At 40.1% G+C, this 15,496-nt stretch overlaps 1 protein-coding gene across 1 annotated transcript in view; it reads right to left on the reverse strand.

The window, feature by feature from the left end:
* LOC108926415 (unconventional myosin-XV-like) overlaps window positions 1–13,531 on the reverse strand; it is a 30,832-nt gene extending 17,301 nt beyond the window's left edge. Inside the window, exons 1-26 of the mRNA XM_029246963.1 lie at window positions 13,487–13,531; window positions 12,497–12,579; window positions 12,190–12,253; window positions 11,782–11,891; window positions 11,377–11,451; window positions 10,926–11,016; window positions 10,788–10,793; window positions 10,299–10,402; window positions 9,777–9,840; window positions 9,142–9,255; window positions 8,679–8,840; window positions 7,851–7,964; window positions 6,083–6,141; window positions 5,844–5,967; window positions 5,597–5,692; window positions 5,325–5,456; window positions 5,087–5,212; window positions 2,607–2,684; window positions 2,361–2,512; window positions 2,153–2,198; window positions 1,938–2,062; window positions 1,599–1,716; window positions 844–1,019; window positions 657–741; window positions 393–446; window positions 226–307 (exon numbers count right to left, since the gene is read on the reverse strand). Of these exons, the coding sequence (XP_029102796.1) occupies window positions 226–307; window positions 393–446; window positions 657–741; window positions 844–1,019; window positions 1,599–1,716; window positions 1,938–2,062; window positions 2,153–2,198; window positions 2,361–2,512; window positions 2,607–2,684; window positions 5,087–5,212; window positions 5,325–5,456; window positions 5,597–5,692; window positions 5,844–5,967; window positions 6,083–6,141; window positions 7,851–7,964; window positions 8,679–8,840; window positions 9,142–9,255; window positions 9,777–9,840; window positions 10,299–10,402; window positions 10,788–10,793; window positions 10,926–11,016; window positions 11,377–11,451; window positions 11,782–11,891; window positions 12,190–12,253; window positions 12,497–12,579; window positions 13,487–13,531 (2,485 nt within the window). The remainder of the gene's footprint in view (window positions 1–225; window positions 308–392; window positions 447–656; window positions 742–843; window positions 1,020–1,598; window positions 1,717–1,937; window positions 2,063–2,152; window positions 2,199–2,360; window positions 2,513–2,606; window positions 2,685–5,086; window positions 5,213–5,324; window positions 5,457–5,596; window positions 5,693–5,843; window positions 5,968–6,082; window positions 6,142–7,850; window positions 7,965–8,678; window positions 8,841–9,141; window positions 9,256–9,776; window positions 9,841–10,298; window positions 10,403–10,787; window positions 10,794–10,925; window positions 11,017–11,376; window positions 11,452–11,781; window positions 11,892–12,189; window positions 12,254–12,496; window positions 12,580–13,486) is intronic.
* Between the last annotated feature and the right edge of the window lie 1,965 nt (window positions 13,532–15,496).

Genomic DNA, 15,496 nt, shown 5'->3' on the forward strand with positions numbered 1-15,496 from the left:
GTGCACTACAGTAAAATTACCCACGTATGCCAACCACATGCACAAATGAGAAAAGGATGTCCCTGCATCTAGTGTCACAGCTGGTGACTCCTGCTAAGATCAGATGAGGCTAATAAATGTTTAAAATACATCAGCCACATCAAGATGCAGGGCTGAGTAAGCTGAGGAGGACATATCAGAGGAGCAAAGTCAAATGTAAAACGATGAGCACGATGCGTCAGAGACCCGAAACAGCTTGGAGCAGCCCCGCGAGTTCCGCTGGGATGGCCAGGCGAGTGACGTCCACCACCTCCCTCCTCATGAGCTCCTGCATTCGTAAAGGTAATGGGAGTCTGCCCATGGTGATTTAATTAACACAAGACCTCTCAAACAAGATTTTAAATTACACCGACCATTTCTATATGCATCCTCTCTGCCTCTGCTTGTCTCAGAGTCTCGATCTTCGTCTGTGAAATATTGAGGCTAAAATGAATTTGCAGCTAATGATATCGCTGTTGTTTAAAACGATACACAACAGGAGTTAAATCTCAGCAGTAACGCAATTATCAGATTATTACGGGCAAGAGTAACAGTAATAACTCGCACAATGATGAGAAAGGTCAGCATTGTTATTACTAAATCAAATGTATTTGACAGTACTTGGAGCTGACAGGTACCTTGATGAGTCTCTTGCTGTTGACATACGTGTTGATCAAAGCCCGGAATTTGATCAGGTTTTGTCTCATCTCGGTGTAGTATTTCCTGAACATGCAGCGAAGAGGGAAAGGAAACTGAGAAGCTAGAGGTCAGGTCACCAAGGCAGCAGTGGTTCCCCTCTGGCGGTTTCGGCCAGCGGCTCCGTACCTGACGAGGAAGCCCCTGCAGCTCGCCTGCAACTTGACAACCTTCACCCGAAGAGAGGCGTACTTCCTCCGCAAGAAGTGCATGCGGTAGTACCGCTGCAGTGTGACGGCTGCCACGTGCATTACTCGGTCCCGCTTGCTCTCCAGCATCTGGTACAGGTCCTCCTTCATGAAGAGCTGACGGTATAGTACACAGCAAGGAGATGGCCATTTAGGTTGAGTCACACTTAGAAGAGCATGAGCAGAATGATCATACATATGGCCTTTAGTTAAACAATTAACCAATGAAACTACCTCATGTACACCTCTACTGTTTTGTGTGATGGTTTGAACTTGAATGTGAAAAATGACTGTGTACATTTTAACTATAAACAGAACCGAAAGGGGACCAAAAACTCACAGACAACAGCACTAGTGGCTAACCGGTTATACTGTGAAGTTACAATTTGCACATATGCAATTTTCACATGAAAGCAAACTGAAAAACACTAATTAGGGGTTGTTTTCTTTAAAAAATAACCAAAAACATGAAATGGCAAATGTATATGTATATGTATATGTAGATTTGATTTTTTTTTCCCCTCCAGATCTTTGTCTCTTATACGCTATTAATTTCCCTTATGAAGAGACTTTATGAGACATGGAACTATTTGTCCTAGCTATATGTATGATAATAATATCACAAATCAAGGAGCAGAAGTCAACTAGGTCATGGTGTTCTTCACACGTAGCGTGGGCTACACAGTACTTTCTCACCTTCGTGACTCCCGTTTGATGGGCCCCTTGCTTGACCAGACAAAGCTTCTTCAACATGGCAACACAGTTCTCCCCATCTGGGGGAGGGGGGTGCTGCAAACCCAGCAGGGCCTTGTATCTGACCAACAGGACAGGACCACTTTGTGCTTCAAACTAAAAATGTCCTTATTTCACCAATGAACAAGTCAGTGACCAGTAATTCCACATTAAGTCCATGTGTGATTTGTGAACGAATATATTAAAATAACAACCTAAGCAGGAACTTTATATAAGTATCCTTTGCAGCAGCTATCTCCCACTGAAGTAACATGCAGTGAAACATGGTAAAAGGGCTCATACCTGTTCAGAAAGACATGGAAAGGGATTCTGACTGGGTAACCTTCCTTCCTAATACGGATGGTTTCCAAGATCCCAGAGTAGCGTAACTGGGTGGTGACCAAATCCGTCTCAAATACACCAGGTGCCTGGAAAAAAACCACGCCAACAAAATCAGATATTCATGTTTCATAAAGGAAGCACACTGAGCGAAGGCTAGAGAAAATTAACCTGGGTACCTTTTTATTATTGGGCTTTATGCAGCGCACGAAGTAAGGATTGCACCTATACAACACAGGGACATCAGTAACCACATTGTGAAAAATTCTGAAAAAAAGAGACAAAAGGCTAAAGAACATTGGGTTAAATTCTCCAGACGAACTGCAGGTGGGTTGAAGGTTGAAAAGACTGAAAGCCGACAAGAACTGGAGGAATAAGTTCTTCAACCTTTCCATCTTCTCCACCAGCTCCAGGAGAGACTGCTGGAACTTGGCTGCCGCTGTGGAGGGCTGGTAGCGGCGTGAGACAGTACTGTTCTTCTTCAGGAGGGACTGTTTGCTGAGGACCTCCGCGTGATTCATGAAGATGTTTGACACCATCTGCATACAGCAGCAGACAATCATAGACAGCCTGCAAACATTTTCACACGATACACATAAGGTGCTGTGAACAGACTGATGTTTTGATGTTTACCCTGTTCTTGCTTTGAATGAAAAGGTCCAGAACGTCTTGGCGGACATTATCATAATTTTTGTCCAAAAACTTGTAAACCTGAAATGCAAAGATTTTTAGTTAAAGTTTTATTTTTAACCACTTGATGTAAACTTGATGCTCTTGCATTATTTATGTCAACAAAAACAGAGCATCAACAAAGAAAATAGAAGCTGTACTTCTAATAACAACACCATGCATCCGTTATCAATAGCTGCTAGTCCAATGCAGGGTCACAGTGGTCCAGATCCTAACCCAGATGCATAGGGCACAAGTCATTGTACACTTCAGACAGAAATCCAGTCCGTCTCAGGGCACACACACATATACACCCACACATACACAAACTGCAGGTAAGTTAGTCACCCATCCACCTGAAATGACTATCTTTGGAGCACCTGGAGGACATCCAGACAAACACATGGAGAACATGTAGACTCTACAAAGACTGAGTCGGTCTCAAGGCCACGTCCAGGCAAACAATGCTACACATCGTGCCACCGTGCAGCCGATTATTTGGTTGCTGAGGTCCCACACAACAGACCGACAGCACAGACTAGAATAGAATAGAATAGAATATACTTTATTGTCCTATTTCTGGGAAATTTGTCTTGGACAACCACGGCATGGCCAGTGCACAACATTGGACTCACATAAAGCAATACATACCATAACATACAATTAATAAGAAATAAACAACAGTCAAAATATAGTAAAAACCTACTATTTACCAGCCTAAAATCTCATTTTTGGAATTCTCTATTCAATAATTTAACCGCAGTTGGCGAAAAAGAATTCTTATAATGATTTGATTTACACATCAAAATTCTAAATCTGAGGGTAACATGTTCTCATGTAGAATATGTATGTCACCAGCAGGAATTTTTTTAGCTTGTTTTATAATAGATATCTCATACAACTCCTGTATGGGTCGTTTCTCTTCCCACCCTATAATTTTTATAGCAGTATTTATTAGTCGTGCAAGCTTTGATTTTGATTGCAGAGTCAAGTTTCCATACCATGCTGTAATACCATATCTTCTCAAGCTCTCAAAAACAGACTGATAAAACAAAAACAGAATCTTCTAGTCAGTGACCAGACAAACTATCTGGGCCCTGGCCCTGAGTCCTACATCATTTGGATTATGGCTTGAGATACAACTCTTGGCAACTTCTCACTCATAGCAGCTGAGACAGAAATATGTTTGAGAGGAAGAGTGGAATATTGCATTCCCCTGAAGCAGTGGATAACAGGGGTCATACTGTAGGGCTATATAATAAAGTGTATAGGAAATCATGAAAAATTTGTAAGAAAAAAGATGACACAACAATGACCATAAGAGCGGGGAGTTCGGAAAGTTATATTTGTACATTATTGATAGTTACAATAACTGACATTTTGTCCCTTGTCTTGAAAAGCAGTACTTTCACGAAGTAATATACCAACAAATTACATTAAATCAGTTCTGGTTATGGAACCACTGCTACTTATGCCTTTTTACCGATATACACAATATATTAATGCATTATTAGCTGTCAATATAACATTTATGAACATAAAAGCTTTATAAGAATTTGTTCAGCGTGGGTGAGAGAGAGTTATAAGTAGCAACAATGACAGCTAGCAAAAAGATGATGGTAAGAAAAATACAGGTTTACCATTTTCTGTTATACATGTAATCAGATTTTCAAGTGTCCCTCTGATAAATAAGATTACTAGAATTGATCTTACAGCTCTGGAAGGCAGAATATTTTGATTAGAATGCTAAACAACAGGCTAATCCTACAGACTGAGCCCAGCCTTGAACCTGGAAACACACCATTCTTCTCCCAGGCCTCGTCTTCCATTACGAAAAGGGATTTGAATTATACTAGGCGCTTAATTTAAGCATCGATTAACAATCCCACGTACTCATTTTGTGGGAAACTGGAGCAAAACCTAAAATTCAGCCAAACATTAGAGCAAAAATGTGTATTTTTAAAAAACATTTATTGAGTTTCACAAACCACTTTCTGAAGATTTACCTTCCTAAGGGCAATCCCAAGTCAAGGTCAACCCTGGATGGGGACACCAGTCCATTGCAGACGCACTCAGGCACACAAGCAGTTATGTGAGCACTAACCCGAAACCTTTTACAAACATTTCACCTAAAGTGCTGGTCACTATCACGTATGAACATAGGAGAACAAACATATGTCCATGAAGGCCATGAATCTCTGCACACACAAATCTGAGGCCTCATTCAAACCCATAACCCAAAGGCTATGAGTTTCCAACGCTACTTGCTATGCTACCGTGCTTCCCTATTTTAAAAAGTGAAATGGAAAAACAGACTGTCAAAAACCTCCACCCCACATCTGAACAAAAACCGCAAAAGTGGCTGCATTTTACCTGAAAGACAAGCTGCAAATTCAGGGTCTTGGTTCTATTGCAGTTCTACAGAATACTCAAAATGATCACACCTGATAAGTGACTCGTCCAGCATAATGCTTAATGGTGAATTCAGGAAGGGGCATCTTTGGCTTTGCATAAAGGGAATTGTTGCCATGGTGGTAGTGACACTTCTGCAGGAAGGTGTGGTCTGTCGCCTGGTAGTAGAGATACGATATCAGTACAGCAATAGAACATCACTATCACAAACAAATGGAAAAAAGTCCAAGTTACAGATATTGCAAATACGATGTACTGTAGTGCAAATACCTGTGGGAAACAGCTCTGATCATCAAGGATTCTAAGTATCCCATGAGGCTTTCCAGCAATGAGGTCAATACAGGCCTCGTTGCTACTGAAAGACATTTCATTCCAAACGATCTGTTCTCTGATGTATTCTTCCTTGGAAATTAAATTGTAATGAATACAATGGACACAATTATATTGTGAGATAAAAATTATAATGTCTGCTAATTCAACACAACGCACAAATAAATGAATATTTTAACAAGCCAAAAATCATTTCATCCCAAAGAACTTACTTGTTCCTCCCTGAAGACTATTTTATTGAAAAAGAACTGCAGATACTCGTTTGCGTAATTGATACAAAGCTGTTCAAAGCTGTTAAATGTGAGGTCCTGGAAAGACAACACAAGAAAATATACGTACATGAGCAAGACTTATATGTCATAAGCATAGCTGGAAAGCTTACAGCTACAGGAAAGTACAAGGCATCACCAAATATTTTTACATGCAGTGCTACATAAACTACGCAAGGGTCAAGACTACCTCAAATCCGTAAATATCAAGAATGGAGATAGACAAGGCTTCATTTTGTGGGTAAACTAGACCATTTATCTTGTCTGTGAGCCAGCTGAACAGGAGGGAGTACAAGATCTTGGCAACGGCGTCTCTGGATTACAAAAAGACAGAACAGGAGTGTTTCAAGTGGCACGGGTTTCATTTTCAAATAACTTTCAAATTTGATCATAATAATTTTCAACAATGGTAATGATATAGCAAAATACCTGGCATCAACTGCACTCTCCACTGTAAGGGGGGTATATATCTTCTCTCTCATTGTTTCCTATCAAGAGACAAAATATGTGCACAGATCAAAACACACACACACACACACACACACACACACACACACACACACACACACACACACAATCTGAAGCTGCCCATCCCAAGTGGGGTTGCGGTGAACCGGAGCCTAACCCGGAAACGCAGGGCGCAAGGCTGAGGGGGGAGGGGACACACCCAGGAAGGGACGCCAGTCCACTGCAAGGCACCCCAAGCGGGATTCAAACCCCAGACCCGCCAGAGAGCGGGACCTGGCCAAACCCGCTGTGTCACCGCACCCCCCCCCCCCCAGATCAAAATAGCATTGTCTATTATTATCTGTTTTTTCAGAAATACATTCAAATGTCAAACTGTGACATTATACAAGGGCTGGCTGATATCTAATGTAACGTTATCTAATCATCTAATAAATTAATGAAAATAAATCTGCTAAATATCAATTAGTTGCCCACTGTAAGTGTTTATTTTATGTTTTGTGGAGGTACCCTATCAACATGCCAGCTGATACAGCAAGTGACAGCTGATCGGCAGAGCTGCTATTCGGAGGTGTAAACACAACCCACGGCACCAGGGATCATGGTTGTTTATTTATTAAATGAACAGGCAGCTCTACAAGGGAACATGCACAGAGCTCAGTGACATGGTAGAACAGCCATTTAATAGGCACTCAATTTAAATAATGCTGTGCAGGTTAAATGCTGCCCAAGTAACTGCTATTTTTTATGGCAACGGACAATTCTGTCAGTAATCTTAAAAATCAAAGCAGTTTCTCTCACGTAGCCTTTAACACCAAAGCCTCTTGTTCAAATGTTAACTAGAAAAAACATCTTTTAATTTTCAGTATATGGTTATCCAAGAATTAATGCAGTGGTCAAGGGGCCGCATCGGGAAGTATAGGAAACGAGGCAGGGCGATTCCATGCCCAGTGTAAGCAAATCAGCAGGTGGAGTAGTGGTTAGAGCCATGGCCTTGCACTCAAAGCAGCCAGGTCTGAATGCCGCCTGCTGCTGTTGTACCCTTGAGCAAGGTTCTTACCTTGAGCTGCTCGAGTAAAAATTGCCCACCTGTATAAACAGGTAAAACATTAAAGGCCGCTTAACAGTATGAGCTGCTTTCAATGAAATAGTCTGGTTGACAAAATGTAAGCCTCACGTGCTCATTCAAACGTCAGTTTAGAGCAGCTGTTTCACCTGACCTGCATGTTTTTGTTACCTGCGAAGACCGGGTCACCGCTTTCTCTGACGTCACGAATGACCCCCGCAATCGAGCTGGCCAGCTTCCGGAAGTTCCCAGGAGCTTGCGTAGTGTCAGCGAGATGTAATAATTAAGGCCTTTTGGCAGCCAGCTGGCACTGGGTGCCGATCTCACTGATGCTCAGGATAACCCTGATTGGATTTCACCTTTTTCCATAGCGCACTTGTCTGCCATAATTAACTTTGGCTCGTCATTCAACCCGAGGGACTTGAAGCTTATATGCATCATTTGAGGTTTTGTCTGCTGTCATTGTACCAGTTGTTCAGCGCACAAACTGGAATGTATCAGCTGTTTCATGTTTCCGGCACTGATGGATCGGTGATGGTCGTCACAGAGGATACGCAACGGGAGTCTTACTTCCTCCTATGAGGGTTTACCCTGAAGTTACACCCAAGCCAGCAGCATTTCTTCACTTCTTTCATTGGCATCATTCCAGCCAGCTCACGGTCTTACCGTCACTTTGAAGGTAATGGATTTCTGCAGTGCTTCTGGTGAGATCTGGAGCAGCTCGGCTACTACTCGGATTTCCTTTGCACTCACCACAGACGCCATCTCCTGAGAGTCAGCCTGCAGGATAAAATCACTGTAAATATTACTTCAATGTTATTGCCTATGAAATTCCATCCATCCATCCATCCATCCATCCATCCATCATCCATCATCCATCCATCATCCATCCATCATCCATCCATCCATCCATAATAATTGTTTGTCCTCATCAGGGTGAAATTCCTTTATCCAAAACTGATATACAGAGTTCACTTTTTGGTTCTTGATGAAATACTGTTCAAGTGAACGAGCCATGCACTGAGAAATGTGTCTGTTTTGTTATTTTGCACTCATAAATAACCTTCACTTACAGGTTGTACAGGTGGTCCTCAACTTATGATGGGGTTACTTTCTGCGAAACCCATCGTAAGTCAAAAATATTGTCAGTCGAAAATAGATTTAATACACCTAATACACCTCTGCATGACAGACTGGGAGATGCGGCTCGCTGCCACTGCCCAGTATCGCGAAAGAGTATCGCACTGCATATCGCTTGCATGAAAAAAAAAATCTAAATTCAAAATCCGAAGTACAGTTTCTACTGAATGTCTATCGCCAGCTCACCATCGTAAAGTTGAAAAAATCGTAAGTCGAACTCGAACCATCGTAAGTCGGGCACCACCTGTACTTCTGTTTTTATAAGATGCCATTCTCTGTTTTGTAATGCATTGTTTTCATTGAGACTGATGTGAGAGTGTTTTGGTGGAACAAAAAACCACCAAACCACTGCACCTCGTATCTTTCAAAGAACACATTCCCCAGGTGGAGGATGGAAGACAAGACCCTAAAGATGCTGTTCTGGTCTTCGCCACTAAAATTAAGAACCTCCATGGCGTTGAGGAGCCTGTGGAAATCATCCTCATCACTCTTACCAGGGATCTCACAGTTGCCACCCTATGGGACCAGAAGAAAAATATATTTGATTGTGAGGTTTAGAGGATGGAACTCATGCTTTACTAACGACTATGAGAAGATATAAATCTATAAATATGAGAAGAGATGAAATTGGAAAATCTGAGTCAATGACGTTGACTTAACATAAATAAAAATAAATTGCGTTGCAAACACAACTCCTACTGTAAATGAAATTTTCCTGGGCAAATTAAGAGATGTCATGAGCTAAGGTATGAAGACTGATACTAATGATACCAGTGCGGGTGAGGTTACTGATACTGAGTCAACGTGTTTTGTCCACCTGGTTGAGGTAATAGTAGGTCTCAGCCTCCTGAAGGTAGAATAACCGCCTCTGCTGTATAGGAAGACCAGCCAGCATTTCATAAAAAATGTGATAGTTTCTTTCATCTTTGGCCTGGGGAAAGAGAGATAAAGCTTCTTTTTTACACACATTTTCAAACGGAGCTGAAAACGGAAATTACATTGCATTTTTTACAATGAGATTAAATTTTGCAGTAACGGAGCATGAACATTTTCTGTGTTATGTAGGGTAACAGTGCTACGTTTAAATACATTTTTAAATCAATGTATACAGAAGGATCCCAGAAAGAACCCCTGAAGATTAGAGTAAAGTTACAATACATTTTTTTTTACATTTACATTTATTTATTTAGCAGACACTTTTCTCCAAAGCAACTTCCAATGAACTCTATGAAGTGTTACGAGCCCACACACCTTATTCACCGTGGTGACTTACACTGCTAGATACACTACTTACAATGGGTCACTCATCCATACATCAGTGGAACACACTCTCTCTGTCACTCACACATGATAGAACTCCTTAGTACACTAATACACAGGTAAACAAATAATTCTTATGAAACGACAGTTAATGTAACTAGAACCAGCACTGGATCATTAAAACACGCTCACCTGAAACACAATCCTAGACTTCTCAAGTAGATACTGTGAGGTTATGGCACCACTGATCACACCCCTGCATTAAATAATGCAGGCAATTGAATTCTCAATGAATACATAAGTATTCCAGTTTTACCACTTTTCAATCACAGTGCTTTAATTAAGTAACAACCACATAATGACCAAACCCCTATTTAAATCAACGGTTACATATCCATTATCTTACATCAGGCTGTCTTTTGGGAAGTTTCTCAGAACAATAAAATTACATTATTCAATTACTATGAAATCAATTCAAACAGTTGGAATTGATACATTTCAAAAGCAAAAGCAATATGTTAAAACAAAAAAATCTGAAACAATAAAAAAATTTCAATACACATTTTTCAACTTTAAATATCCAGTTTTTTATGAAAAATGCTGAAAGAACTAATCAAAATGGCCTCGAACTTGACACTAACGGTTTCACAACATAATACAAATGAATGAGGAATTGAAGTGAATAAAGCATTTTCAATAAAATGTATTACTTACTCCTCCAAAAAGATTTCCACATATTTCCCAAACCGACTTGAATTATCATTTCGAACTGTTTTGGCATTTCCAAATGACTCTAACAGTGGAGTTGCCTCAAGAATCTGAAAAAATTCAAATTAAAATATTTAGGATGTAGCTAAGTCCTCAATAAATAAACACATCTGAAAAAAGTTTCACGCATATATTGCAGGGCAGATTGCTGAAGGCCTGTTTCAATCTGCCTTCATCTATCTATGTGCTCATGCAATGGAATTCGTTATTTAATTACTGTTAATATGTACGAATGTGTTGTATGGTATATAACACACTTCAGAAATTATTACTTGATGCTGTACATTTAGAGACATTTTTTGTACAGACCAATGACACTGTTTACAGATTTATGACAGAAAAAGAAAACTAAAGTACTCAAGAACAATCAATATAGACCAGAGAGGACATGCTGTAGTCAGTAGGCACTGAACAAAACAGGTTAGAATACTATACCTTAATCTTTGTCCATGCACAGGTTTGGAAAATACAAAAGACAGCATTTTTAGTGAACACACAGCGCTGCAAGCCTGCTGCTGCAGCCATTAAAAAAGAAAAAAAACAACCAGGGATGTGTTCTCAGCTTCATCATACCTGTTGGGTGGTGTTGTGTTTATGATGTGTTGCTGCTAGGTAGCGCAGAACAAGCTTGGTGGCTTCTGTCTTGCCTGAGCCGCTTTCCCCGCTAAAACATATTAATCCATTATTCAGGCTGGTAGTTTTTAACTGACATCATTGAACATTACTGTAATGTTGCCAGTCAAATGCTTAGTATCATAAAATGAGAAAGTGGAAACTGATGCGACTTGAAAGGTTTAGGGTTGGATAATGTAATGTGAAGGTTCTGTGTGCATCCGAAGAAAGAGAGGTAGACGGGCAAGTTGGCAGTATCTTCTCAACAGGTTCTTTATCCTCATTCAGTTAGAGTGGGAAAAAAAAGCAGCTGATATGAAATGCTGGTTTCAGTCCTAGCAGACAGAAAAGTAAATGACTAGGCTGGTAAATTTATATCTTTGGAAGTTGTCTACGACCATATCCATCTTACCTGATAATAATGCACTGGTTCTGTTTGGCATCCATCATAGTAGTGTAAGACACATTTGCTATAGCAAACAGGTGACTGTTTAAACAAACAGAAAACAATTTTTCTGGAATACATTGTCCACTATTTTTGTTACAGCACATTTACACGAATTGCGGTCTTTAATTAATTACCATATTCCTAGCATGGTGGTACTAAGGTACTGGTAAACCATGACCCAGTCAAAATAGCTAAAGTAAAATATAGGCTTCTTTTTCACAAAGTCATGTAAGTGCTATCAAATCTTTGAAGATAAAAATAAAATCAATCAAATTTTTGGTTATTAAACAAATGCCTAAGGTGAAACAAGCTCTTCTGAAGACAATGAGAGAACTTGGAAATTTTTCACACCAACAGGAATACACTCACGGAGGGTTCTCTCCCAGGGTGTGCCCCTCATATTGTAGCACCATGTCAGTGCCATAGATGTTAAACATCCTGTATGGATTTACGGACACGAGGATGCTGCCGATGTAAGTCTAAAGATATACATACAAGAGGTCATGCAAGACATAGATTTCACTGAAACGAAAATGCCAAAACCTGAATAAACAAGCAATTTGTCATAGAACAGGTAAAGACCAAGCATGTTTGTAGGCTTTTCTTTAGTGTCAATATACTCATAAAATATTGAGTGTTTCTATAGTTTTTACTCCATACAGTTTCATTATGATGTGAGTCATGATTACGATGTAAATTATGCAGGTCTGTTTTTCAGCGCTGAGGACAGACTTGCATGTTAACATATCCTTTTTTTTTTTTAACTCCTTCACTTACATAAATCAGGTCCTGATCAAACCTCTTTTTTAAGTTTAGCAGCACAGCTTCTTCGCTGAGATCTCTGAAAACAAAGCATTTTTTAAAGAGTTAATTTCCTTAATCTGTGCATCTGATGTGGTAATAATTAGTTATTTCAGCATTGCCACAGGTGTTATGCTGGATTGACCAACTAGCAGATGAAACCTTGTATAGTGCTCTGCATTAGTTTATTAAGAAAAGTAATTCTATACTTACGGAGTTAAACTCATAATTGTAGCAATATTCCATATTCCGTAGGGTAGTGAATAAATTCAAAGCAACTTACTCCAGTTGTGTCATGTCCTCCATGCCTTCTTCTTCCGCCAGCTCCCTGTGTCTCATTGTTGGCAGGCTTCGGATTGTGTACATCTGCATGGAAACCACAGTCTGACATCTCCATTTCAAAACGACCGCCACTGATTTCCTAAGGTTTGGAGCATGGTGAATTTTTTTGAAGAGGACTACTATAGTTTTTAAACTGCAAGAAAGCACATTTGAGAATTTAACAACGAATGGAACAGTCCAAAAACAGTTTTTACGTTTGACTGAAACGAAAACTGAGGTTTGTGAATCCAGTCTTTCCTGCACCAATATGAATAATGACAAATGTCTTGGTATGTAATTATCCAGACTTCATACTCAAAATCTTTCATATTCAATACATTTCAATACACAAACTTATTCAAAAGGTTCAGCGGTCAATCATTTCAGGTTCACAGCTAAAACAAGACTATACAGTGGCTTGATCTAGGGTTAGACAGCCCAAGATACACGGAAATTATTAAAATACTAGTATACTGTATTTTCACAACCACTATACAGAGGTTTTGAAAAAGGCCATATATTTTACCACTGTTGGCCACACATAATTACAAAACCACTTATAAAGTCCAATATTTTGGAACTTGGATGCATTTTACATTAAAAATCATCATCAAGGAGCACTCAAAACAAACAATTACAGGGAAACTATCAAGAGTTGAACATTTTCAAAACAGCCTTTATTTTGTAAATACATAATTTTTTAAAAATGATCTTTATGCTATCTTAAGACAAAGTATTAGCCATGTTGTTTTTTTTTTTAAGGCTACTTACTCTATTGTGAAGAAACCCTGATTTTTAGCGTTCCTGGTGGAGACCTGAGCAGTTTGCCTCGGCATTTTTATTCGTTATATTATACTGAGAAATTAAATGACAACGTTTCTGAAACATGTAATTTACATTTAAAGACATAATTTAAACATTACCTTATCGTACCACTGCCCTTTAGGCTCACCTTCCCTGTCTGGTGCCCATTCAGGTTCAGGAGCTTGTGTCTCATGACCAGTAGTGACAGGAATTAAACTGTCCATTAGGATTTCATCCCTGTACATTGTCCATTTTGCAAGGTTCTGTACTGTTTGATGAGGAAGAATTCTTTCTGATGACCATACATCGTCACTCTCTTGAAGTTCTCTTGTATGGTTTTGAGCCCAATGTAGATTTAAATGGTGAGAGGTTTCATTTCTCTGAATCTGAGGCATGACTACAGCAAACCTTCCACTGGGGTCATTTGGTGACCTTGTATTAAAAATAAGACCAGATGGTGAGAAGTGACGTACCTTTCCAGAAGAAAACTTGTGAGTTGCATTGCGTAGATCAGGATTTTGCAAAGCATCAATGAGAAAAGGTGGAGAGGCTTGACTGCTTCTTGGGAAATGGTTTTTAATTAGAAGTGACCCATCTGGCAACCTTAAGGAAGCCTTTTGAAGCTGTGAATTCTTCAGGGCATCTGAGAGAAGTGGAGAGGATGCTTGATGTGTTCTATGTTTTGTGGTCAATATAGAGCCATCAGAGAGTCTGTAAGAAGCATTTCGGAGATTGGGGTTTTGAAGGGCATCTGATAACAGTGGGGAGGATGCTTGATTTTGTCTTTGTTTAGCAGTCAAAACAGATCCATCGGGAAGTCTATAAGAGGCATTACGGAGATTAGGGTTTTGGAGGGCATCTGCTAAGAGCGGGGAGGATGCTTGATGTTGTCCTTGTTTAGTAGTTAACACAGACCCATCAGGCAGTCTATAGGAGGCACTGCGAAGATGAGGGTTTTGCAGTGCATCTGATAAAAGTGGAGAGGAAGGAGTTTGTCTTTGCTGGCTTTTGGATAGTAATGACCCATCAGGCAGCCTATAGGATGCCTCTCGAAGTTGAGAATTCTGTAGGGCATTTGTCAAAAGTGGTGACTGGGCTTGTTCCCTTGTCTGATGATAGTTTTTTGAAAGGATAGACCCATCTGACAGTCTATAGGAAGCATTCTGTAACTGTGGATTTTGCAATGCCTTTGATAGAACTGGGGTAGAAGATTGCTCTACATAATAGCCATTTGCAGGCATCATTGGATAATAAGGAGAATTACTTCTTTGTAAAGGTGACCTATATGAAGCATTACGAACTTGAGGGTTCTGTAATGCATCTGACAAAAATGGGGAAGATGGCTGTTCTACTATCTGCCCATACTTTGACGTTACTGAAGAGTAGGGTAAAGGGGATCTGAAAGAGGCATTGCGGAGATGAGGATTTTGCAAGGCATCATGTACAAGAGGGGAGTAATTCTGATTCATTTTCTCTGTCACAGCTGGAGAATAGGGGAGCCTATAAGAAGCATTCTGAAGACGTGGATTCTGCAAAGCATTTGACAAAAAAGGGGAGGAAATGTCTTCCATTTGTTGATCGAAATCTGGCATCACTGGAGAATAGGAATATGCATTCCTCTGTAAAGGCAACGTATAACTTGCACTTCGAAGCTGAGGATTCTGCAAAGCATTTGTCAGAGAAGGGGAATAAGCTTTTTCATTAGTTTGATCAAACAATCCCACCTGAGAGTAAGACAGTGATCCCCTCTGTAATGGTGCTCCATAAGAAGCGTTACGAATATGAGGATTCTGTAAAGCATTTGTCAAAAGAGGTGAAGGACTTTGTTGTATTGTCTGCTCAAACTCTGTTACCACTGAAGAGTAGAGGTCATTTCGATCATGAAAAGGTGACTTATAGGATGCATTACGAACATTTGGATTCTGCAGTACATTTGTCAAAAGCAGTGAGGGATCTTGCTCTGTTGTCTGCTCAAACTCTGTTACAACTGGATGGTAGCGGTCACTATGTCCAGGTAGGGGAGAGCTATAAGATGCATTTTGGAGAGGATTCTCTAAATCACTTGTCAAATGTGGGGAAGAGGGCCGCATGGGTGAGTGGGATCTTTTAGGCAAGGGTGATGTATGTTTCAGTGAGGGCTGAGGAGATGATGGCCTAC

The sequence above is a fragment of the Scleropages formosus genome, chromosome 20 (genome assembly GCF_900964775.1).
Source record: "Scleropages formosus chromosome 20, fSclFor1.1, whole genome shotgun sequence".
NCBI classification, from domain to species: Eukaryota; Metazoa; Chordata; class Actinopteri; order Osteoglossiformes; family Osteoglossidae; genus Scleropages; species Scleropages formosus.